At 42.0% G+C, this 20,263-nt stretch overlaps 1 protein-coding gene across 2 annotated transcripts in view; it reads left to right on the forward strand.

Annotated features, from left to right (window-relative positions):
• Positions 1–20,263, forward strand: part of LOC144501340 (sodium- and chloride-dependent GABA transporter 1) — a 93,544-nt gene that overhangs the window by 45,694 nt on the left and 27,587 nt on the right. For both annotated transcript variants that reach the window (XM_078224970.1, XM_078224971.1), the window contains exons 4-7: positions 274–406; positions 10,820–10,954; positions 15,795–15,898; positions 20,057–20,181. In XM_078224970.1, the coding sequence (XP_078081096.1) occupies positions 274–406; positions 10,820–10,954; positions 15,795–15,898; positions 20,057–20,181 (497 nt within the window). The remainder of the gene's footprint in view (positions 1–273; positions 407–10,819; positions 10,955–15,794; positions 15,899–20,056; positions 20,182–20,263) is intronic.

Genomic DNA, 20,263 nt, shown 5'->3' on the forward strand with positions numbered 1-20,263 from the left:
AGTGTTGCAGATAATCCCTCCATCTTTGTCGATGTTGGTTGCTTTTTTCCACCAACTCAGAATTAATTCAACCTTCCGTGTTACTTGGAGAAAAACATTGAGAAGTCTGGACAACTCTAATCCTTTGTTGTTTTCACTTTAATTGTATGGTTTCAACTATCTTTTCTCATCTCAATTTCTACTTATTGTCATTACTAGCAATGGAGAAGAAAAATCCACTTGTGAATGAATTGTGATCACTGAGATTACATTATCTTTGCCTCATTTGTTTAGTTACAATGTTCTTCAGAAGACAAATGGTCTGGATAACCTTGGGAATATGCGCTGGGAACTTTTTGGTCTCCTCATCCTTGCCTGGGCGATTGTTTATTTCTGTATATTTAAAGGGGTAACGTGGACTGGAAAGGTAGGTTAATAGTTAGTTATTATCATGTCTCATGTAGACGGCTTATCATTATTTGGAATATCGTTTATTTTATCAAAAGATAGATCAATTTTAAGTAGAATTGTGTGTTCTGATAAAGAACTTTAGAAGTTACATCATAAGCCCAACAAATCAAGTTATCTATTATGATGGATTCAACCATGCTTCGCTTTTATTTCCTAATTTTCCCATCTCCCCTCCTTTCCAAAGGGTTCACTCAACAACAGATTTCCCCCTGTACCTTATCCATGCACTCATTAGAATAATAAACATCTTAGAATATTTACAACTTGTTATTTTCTATCCTTAAACCAATTTTCTATCCAGTGGATACTGATTCTTCTATTCCACAAACCTTAGTTTGTTCACTAGTCTTTTATGTTTAAAGTTAATTTATTAGCATCACAAGTAGGCTTACGTTAGCACTGCAATGAAGTTACTGTGAAAAGGTTACTTCATCAAAGCTTTCTTAAAATCTATATAGACAACACCCACTCCATACCAGTCATCAATATTCTTTGTTACTTCACCAAAGGACTCTGTTAGATCAGTGAAACAGTCTGTATTTTATAAACTTACGTTGGCTCTCCTAATTAATTCAAACCTTTCCGAATGGCTGTTTTTCCCCCAATTGGTCTTTCTAAAACCACTGATATTAAACTGACCAACCGAGAATCATAGAATCCCTACAGTGCAGAAGGAGGCCATTTGGCCCAGCGAGTCTGCACCAACCACAATCCCACCCAGGCCCTATTTCCGTAACCCCACATATTTACCCTGCTAATCCCCTGACACTAGGGTCAATTTAGCATGGCCAATCCACCTAACACACACATGCTTGGAGTGTGGGAGGAAACCGGAGCACCTGGAGGAAACCCACACAGACATGGGGTGAATGTGCAAACTCCACACAGACAGTGATCCAAGGCCGGAATTGAACTCGGGTCCCTGGCACTGTGAGGCAGCAGTGCTAACCATTGTGCCACCGTGCCATAACCTGCAGTTACTCGGAATGTCTTTACACCCTTTCTTGACTAGGGGTGTTACACTTGCCACTCTCCAATCCTCTGGCACCTTCCTTGTATCTGATGGAGAATGGAAGATTAATTGGTCCAAGGGCAGTAGAGCTGTCTGCCACCTTCCAACCACCTGGTAAAATGCCAGCGGTGGCGGAAAGGTGGCAGGCTCCCCCATACTCCCAGTACACTCCCTAAGACCATGTAAAATCCCAGCCTATGATTCTAAGTGCAGTAAAAGATGGCCTTTTGGCCCATTGTTTCTCTTCTATCTGCTGACTGGAGAAATCCAAAATTGAAACTCAATGTCACTTCCCTTACCACTGCCCTATCCCAACATCACAAAAAAACCTAAAAGACTAATTATCTAGTTCTTTATCTTATTGCCACCTTGCTTTGCGCAAATGTACATTTCCCAATATTACCTCATTGATTAGACTTCAAACATTTTTCATTGATCGTGAATCATGTTGATATTTCTTAAGCTCATGTAAGATAATGTAAAGAAATCCACATAAAGATGTTTTTCTCCTCACTCTCTTAATGAATGCCCATTTTATAGTGAAAACCTAGCAGTCAAAATCCTTCATAATATTGAAAAGCTTTATGAAATCTTTTCTTACTGCTCTCAGCACTGGGTGAAGTAATCTTCAAATCTCTCTTCATAACTATTTTCTAACCTCTGGCATCATCCGAGTGGATGTGGGTTGACTATTTTCCATGACTTTAATTTTCTTTCTATGAAGAGACCCCAATAAAGGGACCCCTGAACTGCACTTGCCAATCAACATTTTGTACAAATTTCTCACTACTTCTTAACTCCTATTCAATGCCCCTATTTATAAAGTCCAAAATGCTCAATGGAAGGATTTAAAGCATTTTCCCAAAATCTGAACCTCTAGGTTACTCTGATCATCCATGTCCTTCAGCGTGTATTGATTATATTTTCTCTTAAAATATATTATCTCATATTTAAGTAAACAATTAGCCTTAGTCTAACATAGAACTATAGAGAAACAGAGAGAGAACATTAGTTATATATAGCTCGAGGGGCATCACTTTGCAAGGTGAAGAGACAGGTCTTCATGAGCTACCAGAGCTGGTACAGGAAGTGAATCCATGCCACTAGTGCCATTCTGCACCACAATCTCACCATCTAAGCTAACAGACCCTCACAGAATATGTACTCACAATAAATTACACTCCTAACTGTCTGAACATTCTGTTAACCCGTTTTTTTACTGTCCTCCCCACTGTTAACCCCTATTTTTGTGTCTTCAGCAAATGTTGTGATGATGCATCCTGTATATAGGCCCAAATCACCTATATTAACAAGGGAGAAACTGATCCTGGCACTAACATTGTGCTCTTCCAACCTTCTTCTGTTCAAGCTGCAGCCATTTACCCTAGCTCTGTTTCCTGTACTGAAACCAAATTTCTATTCATGTGATTACATTTCCTCTTGTATCACATGCCAGAATATTTCTAAAAAGCCTTTTGTGAAATACCTTATCAAACATCCTCTGAAAATCTACATTCACTCCATTCCCTTTGTTTATCTATTTGGTTGCTTATTCAGAAAATTCTGAATAACTAAACACTTGCTAACTTTATCTGGAATTATGGATAATAAGAGGTTTCCCATAACAGTTGTTACACTAACCTGTCTATAATTGCCTAATGTGTCTTTCTTTCCTTTCTTGAACATGGGTTCCAGATTGACTTCTTTCCCCTACCATAGCACAATTTGCACATATAAAGTACTCCCCTGGCCTTGAAGATTTAGGTTCCTCATACAACAACAGTGGCAGAATGTACAGTCCCAACATGTTTGATCTTTGCCCATAAGACAATCCCTCCATATCGGGATCATCCTAGTGAAACTTCTCTGAATTGCCTCCAATGAAATAATATGTTTCCTTAAATAAGGGAGCCACATCTGTTCACAGTACTCCAGATGTGGTTTCACCAGTACCTTGTACAGTTGCAGCAAGATTTCCCTACTCTTATACTCCAATCCCTTGAAATAAAGCTGCCCCCGATTACCTGCTTTCTGTGTTTCATGCACAAGGGCAACACGGTGGCACAGTTGTTAGCACCGCTGCTTCATAGCACCAGGGACCTGGGTTCAATTCCGGTCTTGGGTGACTGCACGTTCTCGCCATGTCTGTGTGGGTTTCCTCCGGGTGCTCTGGTTTCCTCCCACAGTCCAAAGATGTGCGAGTTAGGTTGATTGGCCATGCTAAATTGCCCCTTGGTGTCAGGGGGACTAGCAGGGTAAATATATGGAGATAGGACCTGGGTGGAATTGTTGTCGGTGCAGACTCAATGGGCCAAATGGCCTCCTTCTGCACTGTAGGATTCTATGATTCAATAATGTATGACTGACATCCCCAAGTTCAACATCATTAAGAGACTTTCTACTAATGATCACAAGATAATCATTGGCTGCTTTCCTTTTCTAGTTTGACTGGCAGTGATCTAATTATACTTTATTAAATATATGGACAGGAGCCATGCAGAAACTACATTAAAGTGGAAAAACATTTGAATATTATTAGTTAAATTATCCTGTTTGAATTCAATTATTTTAATCAACCTCTAATTGTAGTTATTTTCAGAAATATTTTTTATTTTATTTTCCATAGCCTGAAAAATGAAAAATTCATACCCTGTTAAGTAGTAAAGAACATTCAGTACATCACTTAACATGCCATTGGGTAACATTATTACAGAACTACATTCTGATTTGCTAAATGTGAATCAAAAACTTATCTAGATTAATCCAAGCACTTTAATGCAGTAGAATGCTGCTATTGATGTAGAATCCCTACAGTGCAGAAGCAGGCCATTCGGCCCATTGAGTCTGCACCAACTCTGCAAAAGCGCATCGTACCCAGACCCTATCCCCCGTAATCCACATTTTTACCCCGCCAATCTCCCTAACCTACGCATCTTGAGACACTAAGGGGCAATTTAGCATAGCCAATCCACCTAACTTACTCATCTTGGGACACTAAGGGGCAATTTAGCATAGCCAATCCACCTAACCTACTCATCCTGGGACACTAAGGGGCAATTTAGCATAGCCAATCCACCTAACCTGCACATCTTTCTGTGCGAAGAAACCGGAGCACCGGAAGAAAATCCACGCAGACAGTGGGAAAACATGCTAACTCCACACAGACAGTCAGCAGAGGCCAGAATCGAACCCGGGTCACTGGCGCTGTGAGGCACCATTGCTTTGTGATTAATGGATTCTAGGTATTGTGGTTGCCTCTATTGCTATTAGTAGTTTAATGATTGGCTGAGAATGTTTCATTACTGGGTAATGCACATTGAATCTGAATAGAAATTCCCTCATTTGGGAAATGCTGTGAAGTAGAGAGCTGAGTCAGCTAGAAGTTCAGAGACTGAAAATGAAATTTATGTTAATTAGCACATTGCTTCCATTTTACAGTCACTTAATCCATAAATGATGTGTGATGAAGCTCACGTCTACAGGCACTGCTACATTACTTGAAAATGCAGTCTATGTAATCAATATTCTTATATTGCTTTAAAGTTGTATTGCTGCAAAAACAAGCTAAGCTTCACAGGGACAGGAAACGGCCCATCAATTGTTTTAACCACGGCAATTCTTCACCTTTATTACTCCCAGTACCCTGTCCTTTCACATCATTCGCTAATATCTTTTTTCCCCCAATTAGATATCCATCTCATGTTTAAGTTCCTTGATTTAACCTACATATATGGAAAGTACATTTCACATTCTTACAACCTTTTGTGGAGTAAACTGTCCTGGATTTTCTTTTAACTTTAAAGTTTAAATTAATTGAGATAATATCCATTTGTTTCAAGTTCCTATCTTCATCTACTTTATCAGTTTCCTTCATTAGGTTCATCAGATTGATTCCGGGGATGAAAGGGTTGACGTATGAGAAGAGATTAAACACTTTGGGCTTGTACTTGCAGGAGTTCAGAAGGATGAGAGGGGATCTGATCGAGGTGTACAAAATTTTAAACGCGATTGATAGAGTAAAAATAGATCAAATGTTTCCCCTTGTGGGGCAGTCTAGAACAGGAGGTCACAAATATAGGTTGAGAGGTGGTCGATTTAAAACTGAGGTAAGGAGGAACTACTTCTTGCAGAGGGTGGTGAATTTGTGGACCTCGCTTCCCCATAGTGCGGTGGGGTCCGAATTATTAAATAGTGTCAAGAAGGAGATAGATATATTTCTGATACGGGTTAAAAGGGATATAGAGAACAAGTGGGGAGGTGGATTTGAGACCAGGAAGAGATCAGCCATGATCTGATTGAATGGCGGTCAGGCTCGAAGGGCTGAATTGCCTACTTCTCTTAATTCCTATGTTCCGATGAAACGGAGAGCAGGAAAGAACAAAGAACAATACAGCACAGGAACAGGCCCTTCGGCCCTCCAAGCCCACGCCGCTCCCCGGTCCAGGATTGAATCCTGAATCCAGGATCCCCGCCCAATTTTCCAGCCTATCTACATATTAATATCCTATCCACCGAGCTGTCCCTCACAGCTACGATGCTTTGTTCATCACAACCTATTAGCTCACCCCCACCCCCTCATTCCAGACCATGTGATCTCCAGGGAGAGGCGAAAACCCAGAGTGAAAACCCCAGGGCCAATATGGGGAAAAAAAATCTGGGAAATTCCTCTCCGACCCCCTGAGGCGATCGAAACGAGTCCAGGAGATCACACTGGCCCTGATCGGAAAATGCTTCCCAACCCTATTCATTTCCACTTCCACGAACACCATATGAATTCCCTGCCCCCAAGACAGGTTCCCAACTATCCGCAGTCTCGCTCTGTACTGGCACCAGCAAGTTGATCATAGAATGAAGCCTTGAAACGAGAAACAAAGAACAATTAGCCCGCGCCGCTCCCTGGTCCAAACTAAACCACTCTTTTGTATCCCTCCATTCCCACTCCGTTCATATAGCTGTCTAGATAAGTCTTAAACGTTCCCAGTGTGTCCGCCTCCACCACCTTGCCCGGCAACACATTCCAGGCCCCCACGACCCTCTGTGTAAAATATGTCCTTCTGATATCTGTGTTAAACCTCCCCCCCTTCACCTTGAACCTATGACCCCTCGTGAACGTCACCACCGACCCGGGGAAAAGCTTCCCACCGTTCACCCTATCTATGCCTTTCATAATTTTATACACCTCTATTAAGTCTCCCCTCATCCTCCGTCTTTCCAAGGAGAACAATCCCAGTTTCCCCAATCTCTCCTCATAACCAAGCCCCTCCATACCAGGCAACATCCTGGTAAACCTCCTCTGTACTCTCTCCAAAGCCTCCACGTCCTTCTGGTAGTGTGGCGACCAGAACTGGACGCAGTATTCCAAATGCGGCCGAACCAACGTTCTATACATCTGCAACATCAGACCCCAACTCTTATACTCTATGCCCCGTCCTATAAAGGCAAGCATGCCATATGCTTTCTTCACCACCTTCTCCACCTGTGACGTCACCTTCAAAGATCTGTGGACTTGCACACCCAAGAAATTGTGCCTTAGGCGCCACAGGGAAAACTAAAAGGTGTAAAGAAGTTAAACCAGGAAAAGGAAATAAGACTTGTGAGTAAAGGTTAGGATGTAGGGCTCAATAAACATTCTTTGTACAAATACACAGAGTATAAGGATGAAATTGAATGAATTGCAGGTGAAAATTCAACCTGGAGGTTATGGCATGGCAACTGTTACAGATGTGGAGATGCCGGCGTTGGACTGGGGTGAACACAGTAAGAAGTCTCACAACACCAGGTTAAAGTCCAACAGGTTTATTTGGTAGCAAATACCATAAGCTTTCGGAGCGCTGCTCCTTCGTCAGATGGAGTGGAAATGTGCTCCGCAGTGCTCCGAAAGCTTATGGTATTTGCTACCAAATAAACCTGTTGGACTTTAACCTGGTGTTGTGAGACTTCTAACTGTTACAGAGACATAGCTCCAAGATGGTCAGGACTGGGAACTAAATATACCAGGTTATAAGATCTCCGGGCAAGATAGGGAAAATGGTAAAAGGGAAAAAGTAACTTAAGTGATAAAGAATGAAATCACTTCAGTGGTAAGAATGGATAAAACAAAAGGCACACAAACAGTGGCAACCTTTTGGCAGAATTAAGAAATAGAAAAGGATTTAATATTGTCATTGGGGTTGTGTATAGGCCACCTAATGGCAACTGTGAAAAGGTAGATTGTATAAACGCAGATATCATTCAAGCATATAGTAAGATTTTAATGGGGGCGAGGGGATAACTTTTATGTAGATTGGGATAAGCAGACTAGTACATATAAGAAAGGTAGTGAAGTTCTTGAGTGTATCTGGGAGCTTAGTCAACAATATGTTGTACAATCAACAAGGCATTAAGCCATATTAGACTTATTAATGAGTAATATTCTGGATTCAGTAAATAATGTGGGAGCATTTATCAAATGGTGATCATAGTACGATCAAGTTCAACAAATTGGTTGAAAGAGAGGAACACAGAACAACTACCAAGATTCTAGATATACGTAAGGCTGACTTCAATGGGGTGAGACAATGAGCTTGGGAAATCTGTTAATGGGTAAAATGAGAGTTCAAGCAAGAACTTAATGTCATACAGAACCAGTTTATAGCCCTAATTTCTGCTTGCCAAACAAGACAACCACAAGCGACTAAAGAGTGATCATATTATGTTAAAATGTTCTAAAGGGTATTTAAATCAGGTTCATGCCCTTTGCCATCGGCGAGGAGCCATGAAACTCGGGAGTCATAATCTCGCTGGCGAGATATGTGACTTCTGCGTTTCGCCGCATCTTGAGCCCAGGCCGGCAATCGGCATGGTGGCACATTGGTTAGCACTGCTGCCTCACTGCACCAGGGACCTGGGTTCAATTCTGGCCTCGGGTAACTGTCTATGTGGAGTTTGCACATTCTCCCTGGGTCTGCGTGGGTTTCCTCCTGATGCTCCGGATTTCCTCCTACATGCCAAAGAAGTGTCGGTTAGGTTGATTCGCCATGCTAAATTGCCCCTTAGTGTCAGGGGGATTAGCAGGGTAAATACATGGGGTTATGGGATAGGGCCTGGGTGGGATTGTTGTCGGTGCAGAAACGATGGGCCAAATGGCCTCCTTCTGCACTGTAGGGATTCTGTGACTCTATGATTCTATGAATCACGTGGACAGCAAGAGTGGGCTCAAGGTCCTGCCCTATATGTCTCAATGAGGCCACCTCTCATTCTTCTAAACTCCAATGAGTACGGGCCCACCCTAGTCAACCTCTCCACATAAGAAAATCACTCCAAGCCCAGGATCAATCTAGTGAACCTTCTCCGACCTACCTCCAATGCCAATTCCTTTATTAAGGGGACCAAAACTATTCACAGGGTAGAGATAATAAAAGCTCTGACCACTATTTTTCCAATCTCCTTGGATCTGTGAATGCCAGGAGCCTGGAGGACTGCAAATGTTACACCTTTATTCAAAAAATGGGGAGGAATAAACCTGGCAACTACAGGCCAGTCAGTTTAATGTCAGTGGTGAGAATTCTACAAGATATCATGTAGTCACCTACACTCTGCTTCCAGGGAAAGCATCTCAGATTGATAGATTTTTGCGAACCAAAGTTATTAAGGGATAAGAGACAAAGGCCACACATGGAGTTAGGTTGCAAATCAACCGTTATTGAACGGCTGAACAGACTTGAGAGGTTGTTAGTGGTGGCTAGTCTTGTTCCTGTGTTCCAGTCTTCCTCCTGTGTTCCAGTCTTCCTATTTTACACATTTCAAACATGTCAGTATGTAACCTTCTCATTTCTAGAAAACAACCAAGTCTTAAATCTTTTCATCCTAATTACCATCCTATCAATAGATTATTTTCAAGATCAATACATCCTTCCTACAAAACTGAATACCGAACCCTGAATGAGATGTTCGGTATAATTGCAGCAGGAATTCCTTGCTTTTACATTTAGTCATTTTATAAGGAAGCCCAACATTCCATTACCTTTCTTGCAACCAGTGCTGTGCACTAACTTTTAATGATTCATCTACCTGGACACCCAAACCCTTTTGTTTATCTACCCCACCCTAACAGCTTCACCATTTGTACCTTTTTCATCAGCCAATCTTACTTCACAATGTGTTGCAATGAAGTGCATCTCACATCGCTCCACCCACTTGCTTATTCTACCTTGCCCTTTTGCAACTTTCATCTGCTTCATAATTCTCTGTGGCTTCCAACCAAGTGTTATGTGCAAACTTGAATATGCTAACCCCCTATGCTCAAATCAGGACATACATAGAAGGAAAAGCTGGCCTCCTAGCATTGTGCCTTCAGGGACACTGATCGTCGCTGCCAACCAATTCAAGGTTATCCCTTTTTCCCTGTACTCCTGACTTCCCAAAGAAGCTTTTGCACAAGTCTTAAGATTCCCTTCAATTTGATGTGCTAAACTTCTGGAAGAACAGCATCAAAGGTCTTCTGAGAAGTCACTTCCAGTTGCATGGAAAGAGTTATATTCCTCATGGCACCTGTTTAAAAATAACCCCTTGTGCCCTTTAAATTTCCTTCCCTCCCTTCCTGAAGGCACTGGATCTTGATGAGATTATGGTTCCATCGGCACTAACTGGTACCCTTTCTTCATGTGTTGGCAAGTTATTCAGCTGTGGGGCTGTCACTTGTCCTTTCAAAAATCTCTCCTCGTGAAAAGGTTTAATGCCCCGTGGTAAAGTCCTGTTTGTGTTCAATATTTCATAACAATGTGGAGAGGAAATGATGCAATCACCCATAATTCTTTTGTTTGTGTCCCATGGAGGTGAGACACCTCAGTCTCCATTAGCCGCAAAAAGAAAGCAGATATTAGTGTTGAGTCCAGTTTGTTATTGTGTCTAAACAGCTCGAGGAGAGACCTGAGTTGATGGGATACAGAGGAAAGAGTAGGAAGAATAATAATTAAATAAAGCTTTTTCCCAGAGTGGAAGAACCAATTACTTGGGGGCATAGGTTTAAGGTGTGAGGGGCAAGGTATAAAAGAGATGTACGAGGCAATTTCTTATACTGAGGGTCGTGGGTGCCTGGAACTCGCTGCCGGGGGAATAGTGGAAGCAGATATAATCATGACTTTTAAGGGGCGTCTGGACAAATACATGAATAGGATGGGAATAGTGGGATATGGTCCCCAGAAGGGTAGGGGGTCTTAGTCCAGACGGGTAGCATGGTCGGTGCAGGATTGAAGGGCCGAAGGGCCTGTTCCTGTGCTGGAATTTTCTTTGTTCTTTGCTCTTTGTTATATCTGACAAGTAAACTGCAAGCTTTATCTTAATATCCGATCATCTTTTCTTGATGTTCTCTGTAACCAGGTTGTATACTTCACAGTACTCTTCCCTTATGTGGTGCTGCTTTCCATCCTCATTAACAATGTGCAACTCCCAGGAGCTTTGGATGGAATTAATTACTTTGCGAATCCAAAGTGGGAGAAATTAAAGGAAATCCAGGTAAGCATTATATTTTATGAATTAATTTTTAACATTGGAGACTGTGGAATTTGGACATTTAAGAGTTTACACTTCAGTAAAAATGTATTTTGGTCAGAGACACCTGATAACATTTCACTGACAACCAATCTCGCATTTCTGCCTCTTAAAAAAAAATGTTCGGCAGGATTTTCCGGTCGTAGTCGCCCCAAGGTCAGAAATTCCCTCCCGAGGTCAACGGACCTTTGCATGGAAAATTCCGTCCATTCCAAAAGAATTAAAATATATTTATAAAACTGAGTTTCCCCCTTAAACTGTCTCAACTTCCAATTAATTCCTCCTGAGTAGAATGAGAAAGTGGTTTGTTTTAGTCAGGTATCTGACACTTACCCTTCATGCTTTCTGAGTGACTCCAGATGAAGCTTCGGAGAAACCCACCCTGGCATTAAGTAAATGATACTCTGTCCCATAAGGAACCTGGAGAATTTACTGTTGTCAGAGCCAAAAGCTCAGGGAAAATCAACTTAAAGCACTGCCGGTGTTTGATCTAAGGAAGCCACACAGTTTACCAGCACAAGTAATCTCCCTGCTTGTCACCAAACCAAGACCACCTTACTCTTTATGGCAATGGAATACAGGATAATCTGGAGCTGAATTGAAGGAATCCTGCCCATCCCCTCGGTAACAAGTCTCCCTATGTTCACCCCAGGTACCATTAATGATTCAGACTGGCTCATCAATCACCTATAATGCTTTGGATTACTACGGACCTGCCTAACACAGATATTAGATTAGCAAGACCATTAGGGAGGTTGTAATGTGTCCGTACCTCCACTGCCAAGCACAACATGCAAAAGCCAACTTGACCCAACTAACCTACCCTCTAATTCCAAATTCCACTGGTCTGAATAATCAAAACAACATAACTATGGAAGATGCTAACTATCATTTGCTGACTGTGTTCTCTGAATATCTTCCATGCTGTAGAAGGTCTGTTGAGCAAGATAAAAATCATGATGAAACTTAATCTAGATTCCCATTTTCAATCAGAGATGATGATCCTGTTGTGTAGAAATGAAAGAAAAATTGTTTGTGCTGATGTGTTCATATCCTCGTAAAGAATTGTTGCGATTTACACTTTGAACATTTAAGTACATCTTGAATCCACCTAAAAGCTTCAGTTTTCAACTTCTCTCAGTCCAGTGGTGTATATAATTTATCCCAACAAATAGACCAATTGTCCGTCTGAAGATCGGAAACTAAACAAAACAGAAACAAAATAGTCAAAATGAAAAATAAACCTAATTTTTACTTTAAACAAATACAAATCACACAGATACCGGATCCCTGTGTCTGGGAAGCTCAGAGGATTTTATGGATTTTGGGTAGTAGGCCTGGCATGTACAAAAATTGAAGAATAGAATGGTTTTATTCAAATTGCAACCCAGGGCGTCAGCTTGGAATGTCGCTTTTGGGTCTCTCTGGATTTTGTGACTTTGGATGTGGGAGCCGGTACCTGTACATGATATTCAATTTTGGGGTTCCTAATGTGCTTTTGATTTAACAGCTATGGAATAAAGACCCATTGTTGTTTGAGGCTCTCGGTTGCTGTAAAGGAGACACAAGTTCTGCTTCTTCATAAAATACCTTTATTTCTTTGATCCAACTCCACACACAATTCTCCAACAACAAATAGTGCCACCAGTGGCCCCTTTATATATCAGTGACTTTTATTTAATAATTGACATCAAATTAGGACTTAATTGGAAGGTCTGTTAACCCATTCCTAACAATTGTTTTATAAATAATTCTCAGATAACTTTTTAAAATCATTATCATTAATGATGGTGATGTGAGGTTCTGTTATGATGTTGATTGTAGGCTCGGTAACCTACTGCTTTGTCAAGAACCTCATTACCATCCATTTACATCTAATTAATAGGCTTCCCAGCTCTATTATCCCTCCACGTTAGATAATCCCCCAGACCATGATAAACAGGGACCTGGTGAAGATAACCCGCAGGGGGGACACAGGTAAGTACAACCCCCAGGGGTGGGAGGTCATGCCTGGACAGTGTCCCCTGGCGGTGCCCCCTGTGGAAGAGGTCCAAGGGAAGGTTCCCTGTGTCTACGGTGCGGACGTGCACTGTGGGTCTCCATGTCCATGGGGTTATTTGTTTTATTTTATTTTAGATTGAGATTCCTCAATCTCTTGAAAGCAAAAGTTACTGGTAGCACACTGCTTCTACCGCTTTCGTTAAAAAATTATAACATTCTGCCCCTTTTATTTCTAGACCAGCATTATTTGCTATGAAACCCTGGTGTAGAAGTGCTCTGTGCAGTCAGATCATTGTAATAAAATGTTGGCCAGAATTCTCCAGCCGTTCACGCCTTGCTGTCACTGCCAGAGAGGACAGAGAATTTGGCACTCAGCCAAATCTCCGTTCACTGCAGCGGAACCAGAGAATCCGGCTGGCGTGAACGGCTGGAGAATCCCGCTCGTAAGCTCAAATAGAACACTGAGTGAATGTGTCCACTGAAGGTGGCCTCAAAGTAATGTGTGAAAGACAAGACAGTCAACTATCAAAATTACAGGATGATAACACTATCTAATGTTGACCCATAAAAAAGATCAAAGCAGTTTTATTCATCCCAACATGTGATTTATTTAGTCACCCAGGTATTTAACTTGGCCTACGTTACATTAATCCCCGTTACACTTAGTCCATTTGGTCAGAATGCTCCCATTTTGTCTTGTCTGCACGGAAAGCCCAGTTGATGCCTTCGCGGTCCAACCTCTATTTGCTCTCTTTTGTCAAAAGCCATGGAAACTTTGGGAAGAGTTCCAGCATACAGGGTATGATGAAAAGTCCATTGCTGTTAAATTTGAACTTTATCAGGTAAAAAGTCATTAGGTACAATTAGGAATTTGAATTAATCTGCTAACATTTAGTCTTTCCAAAGTAGATAGAAAATATCTCAACTTTATGATAACCTCTCTACCGCACAAGGAAAGAGTCGTTCACGAGCAATTCATTCACAACTCCACGCTCTATCAGGTGAAAAATGTTTAATAAGTAGTCTCTAAAATTCCTCTGGGATTAAGCAAACTCCCTGTGCAATAACCACCAGGAGACCAGCTGACCTCAACATCCCATATGGGTGGCACAGTGGTTGGCATGGCTAGCAAGGACTCAGGTTCAAATCCGGCTTCAGGTCACTGTCTGTGTGGAGTTTGCACATTCTCTCCAAGTCTGCAAGGGTTTCCTCCGGGTGCTCTGGTTTCCTCCCACAGCCCAAAGATGTGCTGGTTAGGTTGATTGGCTGTGCTAAATTGACCCTAGTGTCAGGAGGATTAGCAGGCTAAATATGAGGGGTTACGGGAATAGGGTCTGGGTGGGATTGTTTTCGGTGCAGACTCGATGGACCGAATGGCCTCCTTCAGCACAGTAGGGATTCCATGGTTTCTATGGATATCCTTCCTAAACCCTAAGATAGCACTCCGTCTCAGCTGTTTCTAGGCGTTTGTCGGCCAAACCCGCATCCCCTTCTTACTAGTTGACCAATAGCCCTAATAAAGCATTCCCTCCCTGGTCCTGAAGCTGAAACAGGACCCAGGTGTGTAGGTGCTCCAAATAAGCCGCAGTGTACTGGCCTCCAAAAGCCAGGCAAAGGACCTCCAAAGCATCGAAAGAGTTTTCAAACCAATTTCGCAGCTCACCCCATTGAGACTGTGCACCACTGTGACAACTGACTGACCAGTCCACTCTTCCAGTCCTAAAGAGCTCCTCTGATTCCACAGATTTTGACATTTTCTCCCTGTCAATCAAGTTGCTTTATTCTGCTGTTAGCGGTTTTGCTCTGCTTAAGCAGCAGGAGATACATTACATACGGAGTTAAAAGTATTTCTCAATAAAGTATCAGCATGAACAATTTCACCCCCTCTGTGGTCTGGTTGGTAACGGTGCACAAAGGTTTCTACAATGATAAGTTATTTCATTTCAGCTTCCAATGCTATTGACGTGTGAGACCTTTTAAAAAAAAATTGCACTTTTCTCCCATTCAATTTACCTCTTCCAAAGACCCATTATTGTGTGGTGGGGAACATCTTGATTTTTCATTTTAATACAGAGTGTTCCAGTGTAAACGTTTAAGGGAGCATTTTTACAGGGCTCCTGCTGCTTACTATTATCCCTTCAGTCCCCGTTTGGAATTACTTAGACGTGGACATTGGGTCATGGGGATTTTCGAGGTTAAATAATCCATCTACACTCCTAGCTAAGCTCTAACTCAAAGAACGGACAACTGGGTTTGGCACTGGAGTACAGCTGGCATCAATAGAAGTGCCCTCTCGCATAAACATCTGTACCTTCAGGATGAGGGGATAAAGTTGAGGGGGGGGGGGTGGTTGTTGTAAGGTAAGGTAAAGTCGCCATGGTCCCAGGTGGCCATAGGCTGCCCTCCCTTTGAGAGGGAGAGCTGACTGGTGGTGATGTAACCTGAGGGTCACCTCAGGCAAGGTTGAGAAGTTGGGACCTTCATGAATAACCTCAGCTGGTGCGGGAATTGAACCCGCCACGCCTTTGGCGTCACCCTGTATTGCAAACCAGCCGTCCAGCCAACTGGGCTAACCAACTCCCCAGTTAAGGGACCTTATTATCCTTAAAATTATGGAATTTTAAAATTGGTCATTTGGTGTTTGCAGCTGGTTCGAGATCATTGCCAGTAACCTATCACAGTTATATGAAAACGATCAGGGTTAAAGAAAAAGCTCCCTCACCCAGAATGCTGCCCAGCCATTGCCCTCCACATTGCAGCTACAGTCATTTGCTTGGGCTCACTGTCCTTGTTCTGTTTTCAGGTGTGGGTCTACGCTGCTGTCCAAGTCTTCAATTCCATTGGCATTGGCTTTGGTTCATTGATTTCCATGTCAAGTTACAACAAGTTCGACAACAATATTCTTAAGTATTTTTGTTTCTTCTTACCTTGATGAATGAGCTCGGATTGACGGATAATTATTAGTGCAGCTCAACTAATGAAGTTAATCAGAAATCCTGTATCATTAACCTTTTGTGGTATTATTGTAAATGTGATTTATAAATGATGGACTGGCAGCTGTGCTGCTGCAATGTAGTGGGTTGAATTTCCACGGGAATTCTCTTACTCATTGGCTGCAACCAGCAGAACAGCCACCTATAGAAACAGTGGAGGATTTCAACAGAAAAAAAGAGGTGGGTGCTATAAATAGTGGCTTATCTGTATTGCAAGATGTGGATTCCTAGGACATGAAGGTGAAATTTTACTTGAGGGTGTGGAAAATTTCAGAAAATATTTAAAGTTTATTTATTCATGTCACAAGTAGGCTTACGTTAACACTGCAATGAAGTTATTGTGAAGATCCGCTAGTCGCCACACTCCGGCGCTTGTATAGGTACACTGAGGGAGAATATAGCATGCCCAATTTACATAACCGGCACGTCTTTTGGACTGTGGGAGGAAACTGGAGAAAACCCACGCAGACACGGGGAGAACATGCAGGCTCCACACAGACAGTGACCCAAGCCGGGAATTGAACCCAGGTCCCTGGCATCGTGCGGCAGCAGTGCGAACCACTGTGACAATGTGCCACCCCAGGAAAAGTTGCTGCACACCCTAACCCAGTTAGTTAAATCAGTCTTGCCAAAAGTTGGAAACATACCTGGAATTGGCTAAAAGGTGTAAAGCAGTGGACAAAAGAGTAGGGTCAGATTGGACAGAAATTTCAGGTCGAGAGCCCCAAGCACTAGTGCTGGGGCCCCAACAATCGATAAATGATCTAGATTCCTATTTTCCATGCAGCTCTAATCATTAAGGTCTTTGGAAGATATCCAAGATTCAGAACAGACCAGAGAATGGTAACAGAGCATGTATTAGATGACCGAATGATAAGGAAACTCATACTTTGAAAAGGATTAAATTAGACTGGACTTTATAGAGTTATGTAAGTGGTATCTGTATACAGCCAAATATATAACTGGGAATAGAGAAATGGCAGGGAAGCGAAATGATTATTTTGTGTCTATCTTCACTGAAGAGGACACAAGAAATTTCCCAGAATCAGAGATCCAAGGAACAAGGGAGAATGAGGAATTGAAAGTAATTATTACTGATAAGCAGGTTGTATTGGAGGAATTAATTGGACTGGAGGTTGATAGGTCCCTGGGACCTGATATTTTGCATCCCAAAGTTTTGAAAGAAGTTGCTATAGACATTGTGTTTGCATTGGTGATCGTCTTTCAAAATTCCATAGATTCTGGAATGATTCCTGCAGATTGGAGGGTAGAAAATGTCACCCCACTATTTAAGAATGGAGGGAGAGAGAAGACAGGGAACTCCGGATCTGTTATCCTCACATCAGTAACAGAGCAAATGCTGAAATCTGTAATAAAGGATGTGATGAATGAACACTAGGATAATAATGATCTGATTTGACATAGCAGAAAGTAATGATTGGGAAATCATGTTTGATGAATGTTTTGGAATATTTTGAGGGTTTTACCAACAGAATTGATCGAGAGGTGGACATAGTGTGCTTGGATTTTCAGAAGGCTTTTGTTAAAGTCCTCCACAGCAAGTTAGTTAGAAAAATTAAAGCACATGGGATAGGAGGTAGCATGGATTGAGGATTGGTCAACAGGCAGAAAACAGGGACCTCCTTCATCAGTGGTATGTACCCATCACCCTTTCCTCGACACGGGTCGCTGCCATCGGAGCCCTCCCAATGGGCCCCCCCATCATGACCCCTGTATGACCCCCCTGCATGACCCCCTCCACCCCGCATAGCCCCGAGAGCCTCCCCTTCATAGTCCCCACCTCCTTGGCACTGCCCCTGCACACTGGCAGTGCCCAACTAGCACATGACTGGTGCCCAACTTGCACTGCCAGGATGTCTGGTGGGCATTGCCAGGGTGTCCGGTGAAAGCTGCAAAATATTTAAATGGATGCACAGGGCATATGGAGGTAAGATGTTTCCCCAGGTTGGAGAGTCCTGAACCAGGGGCACAATTTCAAAATAAGGAGAAAGCCACTTAGGTTTGAAATTTCCTTTTACTCAGAGGGTTGTGGATCTTTGGAATTTTCTGCCCCAAAAGGCTGTGGAAGCTCAATCATTATGTATATTTAAAGCAGAGATTGTTTAGATTTCTAAATACCAATGACATAAAGGGAAATGGGGGTAGTGTGGGAAAAAATGTACTGGTGGATGATCAGCCATGATCAAATTGAATGATGGAGCAGACTCAATGGGCTGAATGGCCTACTCCTGCTCCTATGTTCCCATGTTAAACAATGACTGAAGTACCAGGAGCAGAGATAGGAAACCAGAAAATGGCATGTTCAGAAGAGCAACAATTCCGAAATTAATTGAAAAGCAGTTAGACAGTGTAATGGGGCGGATCGAAGCTTTCTCTGAAAGATCAGCCAAATGACCTTCCTCATTTGTACTTATCTTTGTGATCTTTCAGATTGTGAGAGAGCCCCTAAACTTATTATTATTTGATTAAGGAAATAATGAGGCACTATAGCTTCATTATTTCTAATACCCTCTGTGCTTCTTTGTCCTGGAATCTTCAAGTTTCTCAAGTCCAAGCTAGGGGATCTTCACAGTAACTTCAATGCAGTGTTAATGTAAGCCTACTTGTGATACTAAAAAATAAACTTATAAACTAGTGTCACCTCATTGCTACTTCCTAATTTATCTCATCTCTCTTTGAACTCTTTTCAGCCTGCACTACGGGTCTTAGTCCTTCACTGTGACCAATGGTTTGGTTTCTTAACAATAAAAACTTGCCTATTAAATCAAAATTCCCTCAGACCAATTTTCTCAGTGCCAATTTCCCTCTTCTGGACTGTAGACATTACCCCTGAACAACATGCACTCCCTGAGCAATTAATGTTCCCCAGTCAACAAACGTACTGTCAACAATAGACATTCTCTGAGCAACAGATGTTCCCTGAGCAGTAGGCTAGAGAGCATCAAAGCAAAGAACATAAAAGATAGGAGCAAGAGAGGACCACACATTGCCTCGGGTCTGCTCAGCCATTCCGTACATTCATGTCCGATCTTCAGCCTTAACTCCACTTTTCCACAAGCTCCCCAAATCCCTTGATTCCCTGAGAGACCAAAAGTCTATCTACCTCAATCTTGAATATATTCAACAATGGAGAATCCGTAACTCTGTGGGGTAGAGAATTCCAAAAACGTGTAACCCTCTGAGTGAAGAGATTTCTCAGTCCTAAATGGTCACTCTTTTATCCTCAGACTGTGCTGCCAAGTTCTAATTCCACAGTCACAGGAAGCAATCCCTCAATGCCTGCTCTGTCAAGAACTTTCAGAATCTTCTGTTTTAATGAGATCATCTTACCTTCCTCTAAACTCCAAACAGTAAAGGCCCGTTTTACTCAATTTCCCATCATAGAAAAATGCTCTCATCCCAGGAACCAATTAAGTGAACCTTCACTACTGCCTCTGAGGCAAGTATATCCTTCCTTAGATATGGAGAAAAGGACTGCACACAATACTCCATGCGTAATCTCACCAAAGCCCTCTGCAGTTGGAGCAAGAATTGATTGTCCTTGCACTCCAGCCCCCTTCCAATAAAGGCCATTTGCCTTTCTCATCAGTTGTTGTATCTGTATGTTAACATTTTTGTATTCCTTGTGTGGATACACGCAGGTTTCTCAGAGTTCTACAATTTCTCTCTATTTAAATAATATACTGTGTGTATAATCTTCCTGTCAAAGTTCACATTTACCCACATTAGTCACCATTTGTCCGTTTTTCGCTCACTCACCTAACCTATCTATCTATATTGCTTTACAGACCACAACTTACTTTGCTACCTATCTTTGTGCCTGAGTATTTTTTCAATGGAACAATTTTTTTATTGAAACTTATGAATATGTGTTGTTGGGCATTCCTGACAATATTCCCTGGGCAGTGGGCCTAGGAAAATAGAATTTAATCAAAGAGTTAATTATTATGGATTGGGAACTCGTCAGTTTATAAATCTTCTCAAATACTTGAATAATTTGTAAGTGATTTGCTCACAGCTATATATCAATGATGTTCTCATTTCCTCACAGAGATACATTGGCCATCTCACTGACTAATGCAGCCACAAGTGTCTTTTCTGGATTTGTTATTTTCTCTGCATTTGGATACATGTCCCATATGATTAATGTCCCCATCGATGATATTGCTGTGGATGGTAAGTCAATGTAAAGATGCAAAAAGGAGTTGCAATTGCCTGACACTTGGGGGCTGAATCTTTGGGCCTCGTGAGGTCGGGA

The sequence above is a fragment of the Mustelus asterias genome, chromosome 12 (genome assembly GCF_964213995.1).
Source record: "Mustelus asterias chromosome 12, sMusAst1.hap1.1, whole genome shotgun sequence".
Lineage (NCBI taxonomy): Eukaryota > Metazoa > Chordata > Chondrichthyes > Carcharhiniformes > Triakidae > Mustelus > Mustelus asterias.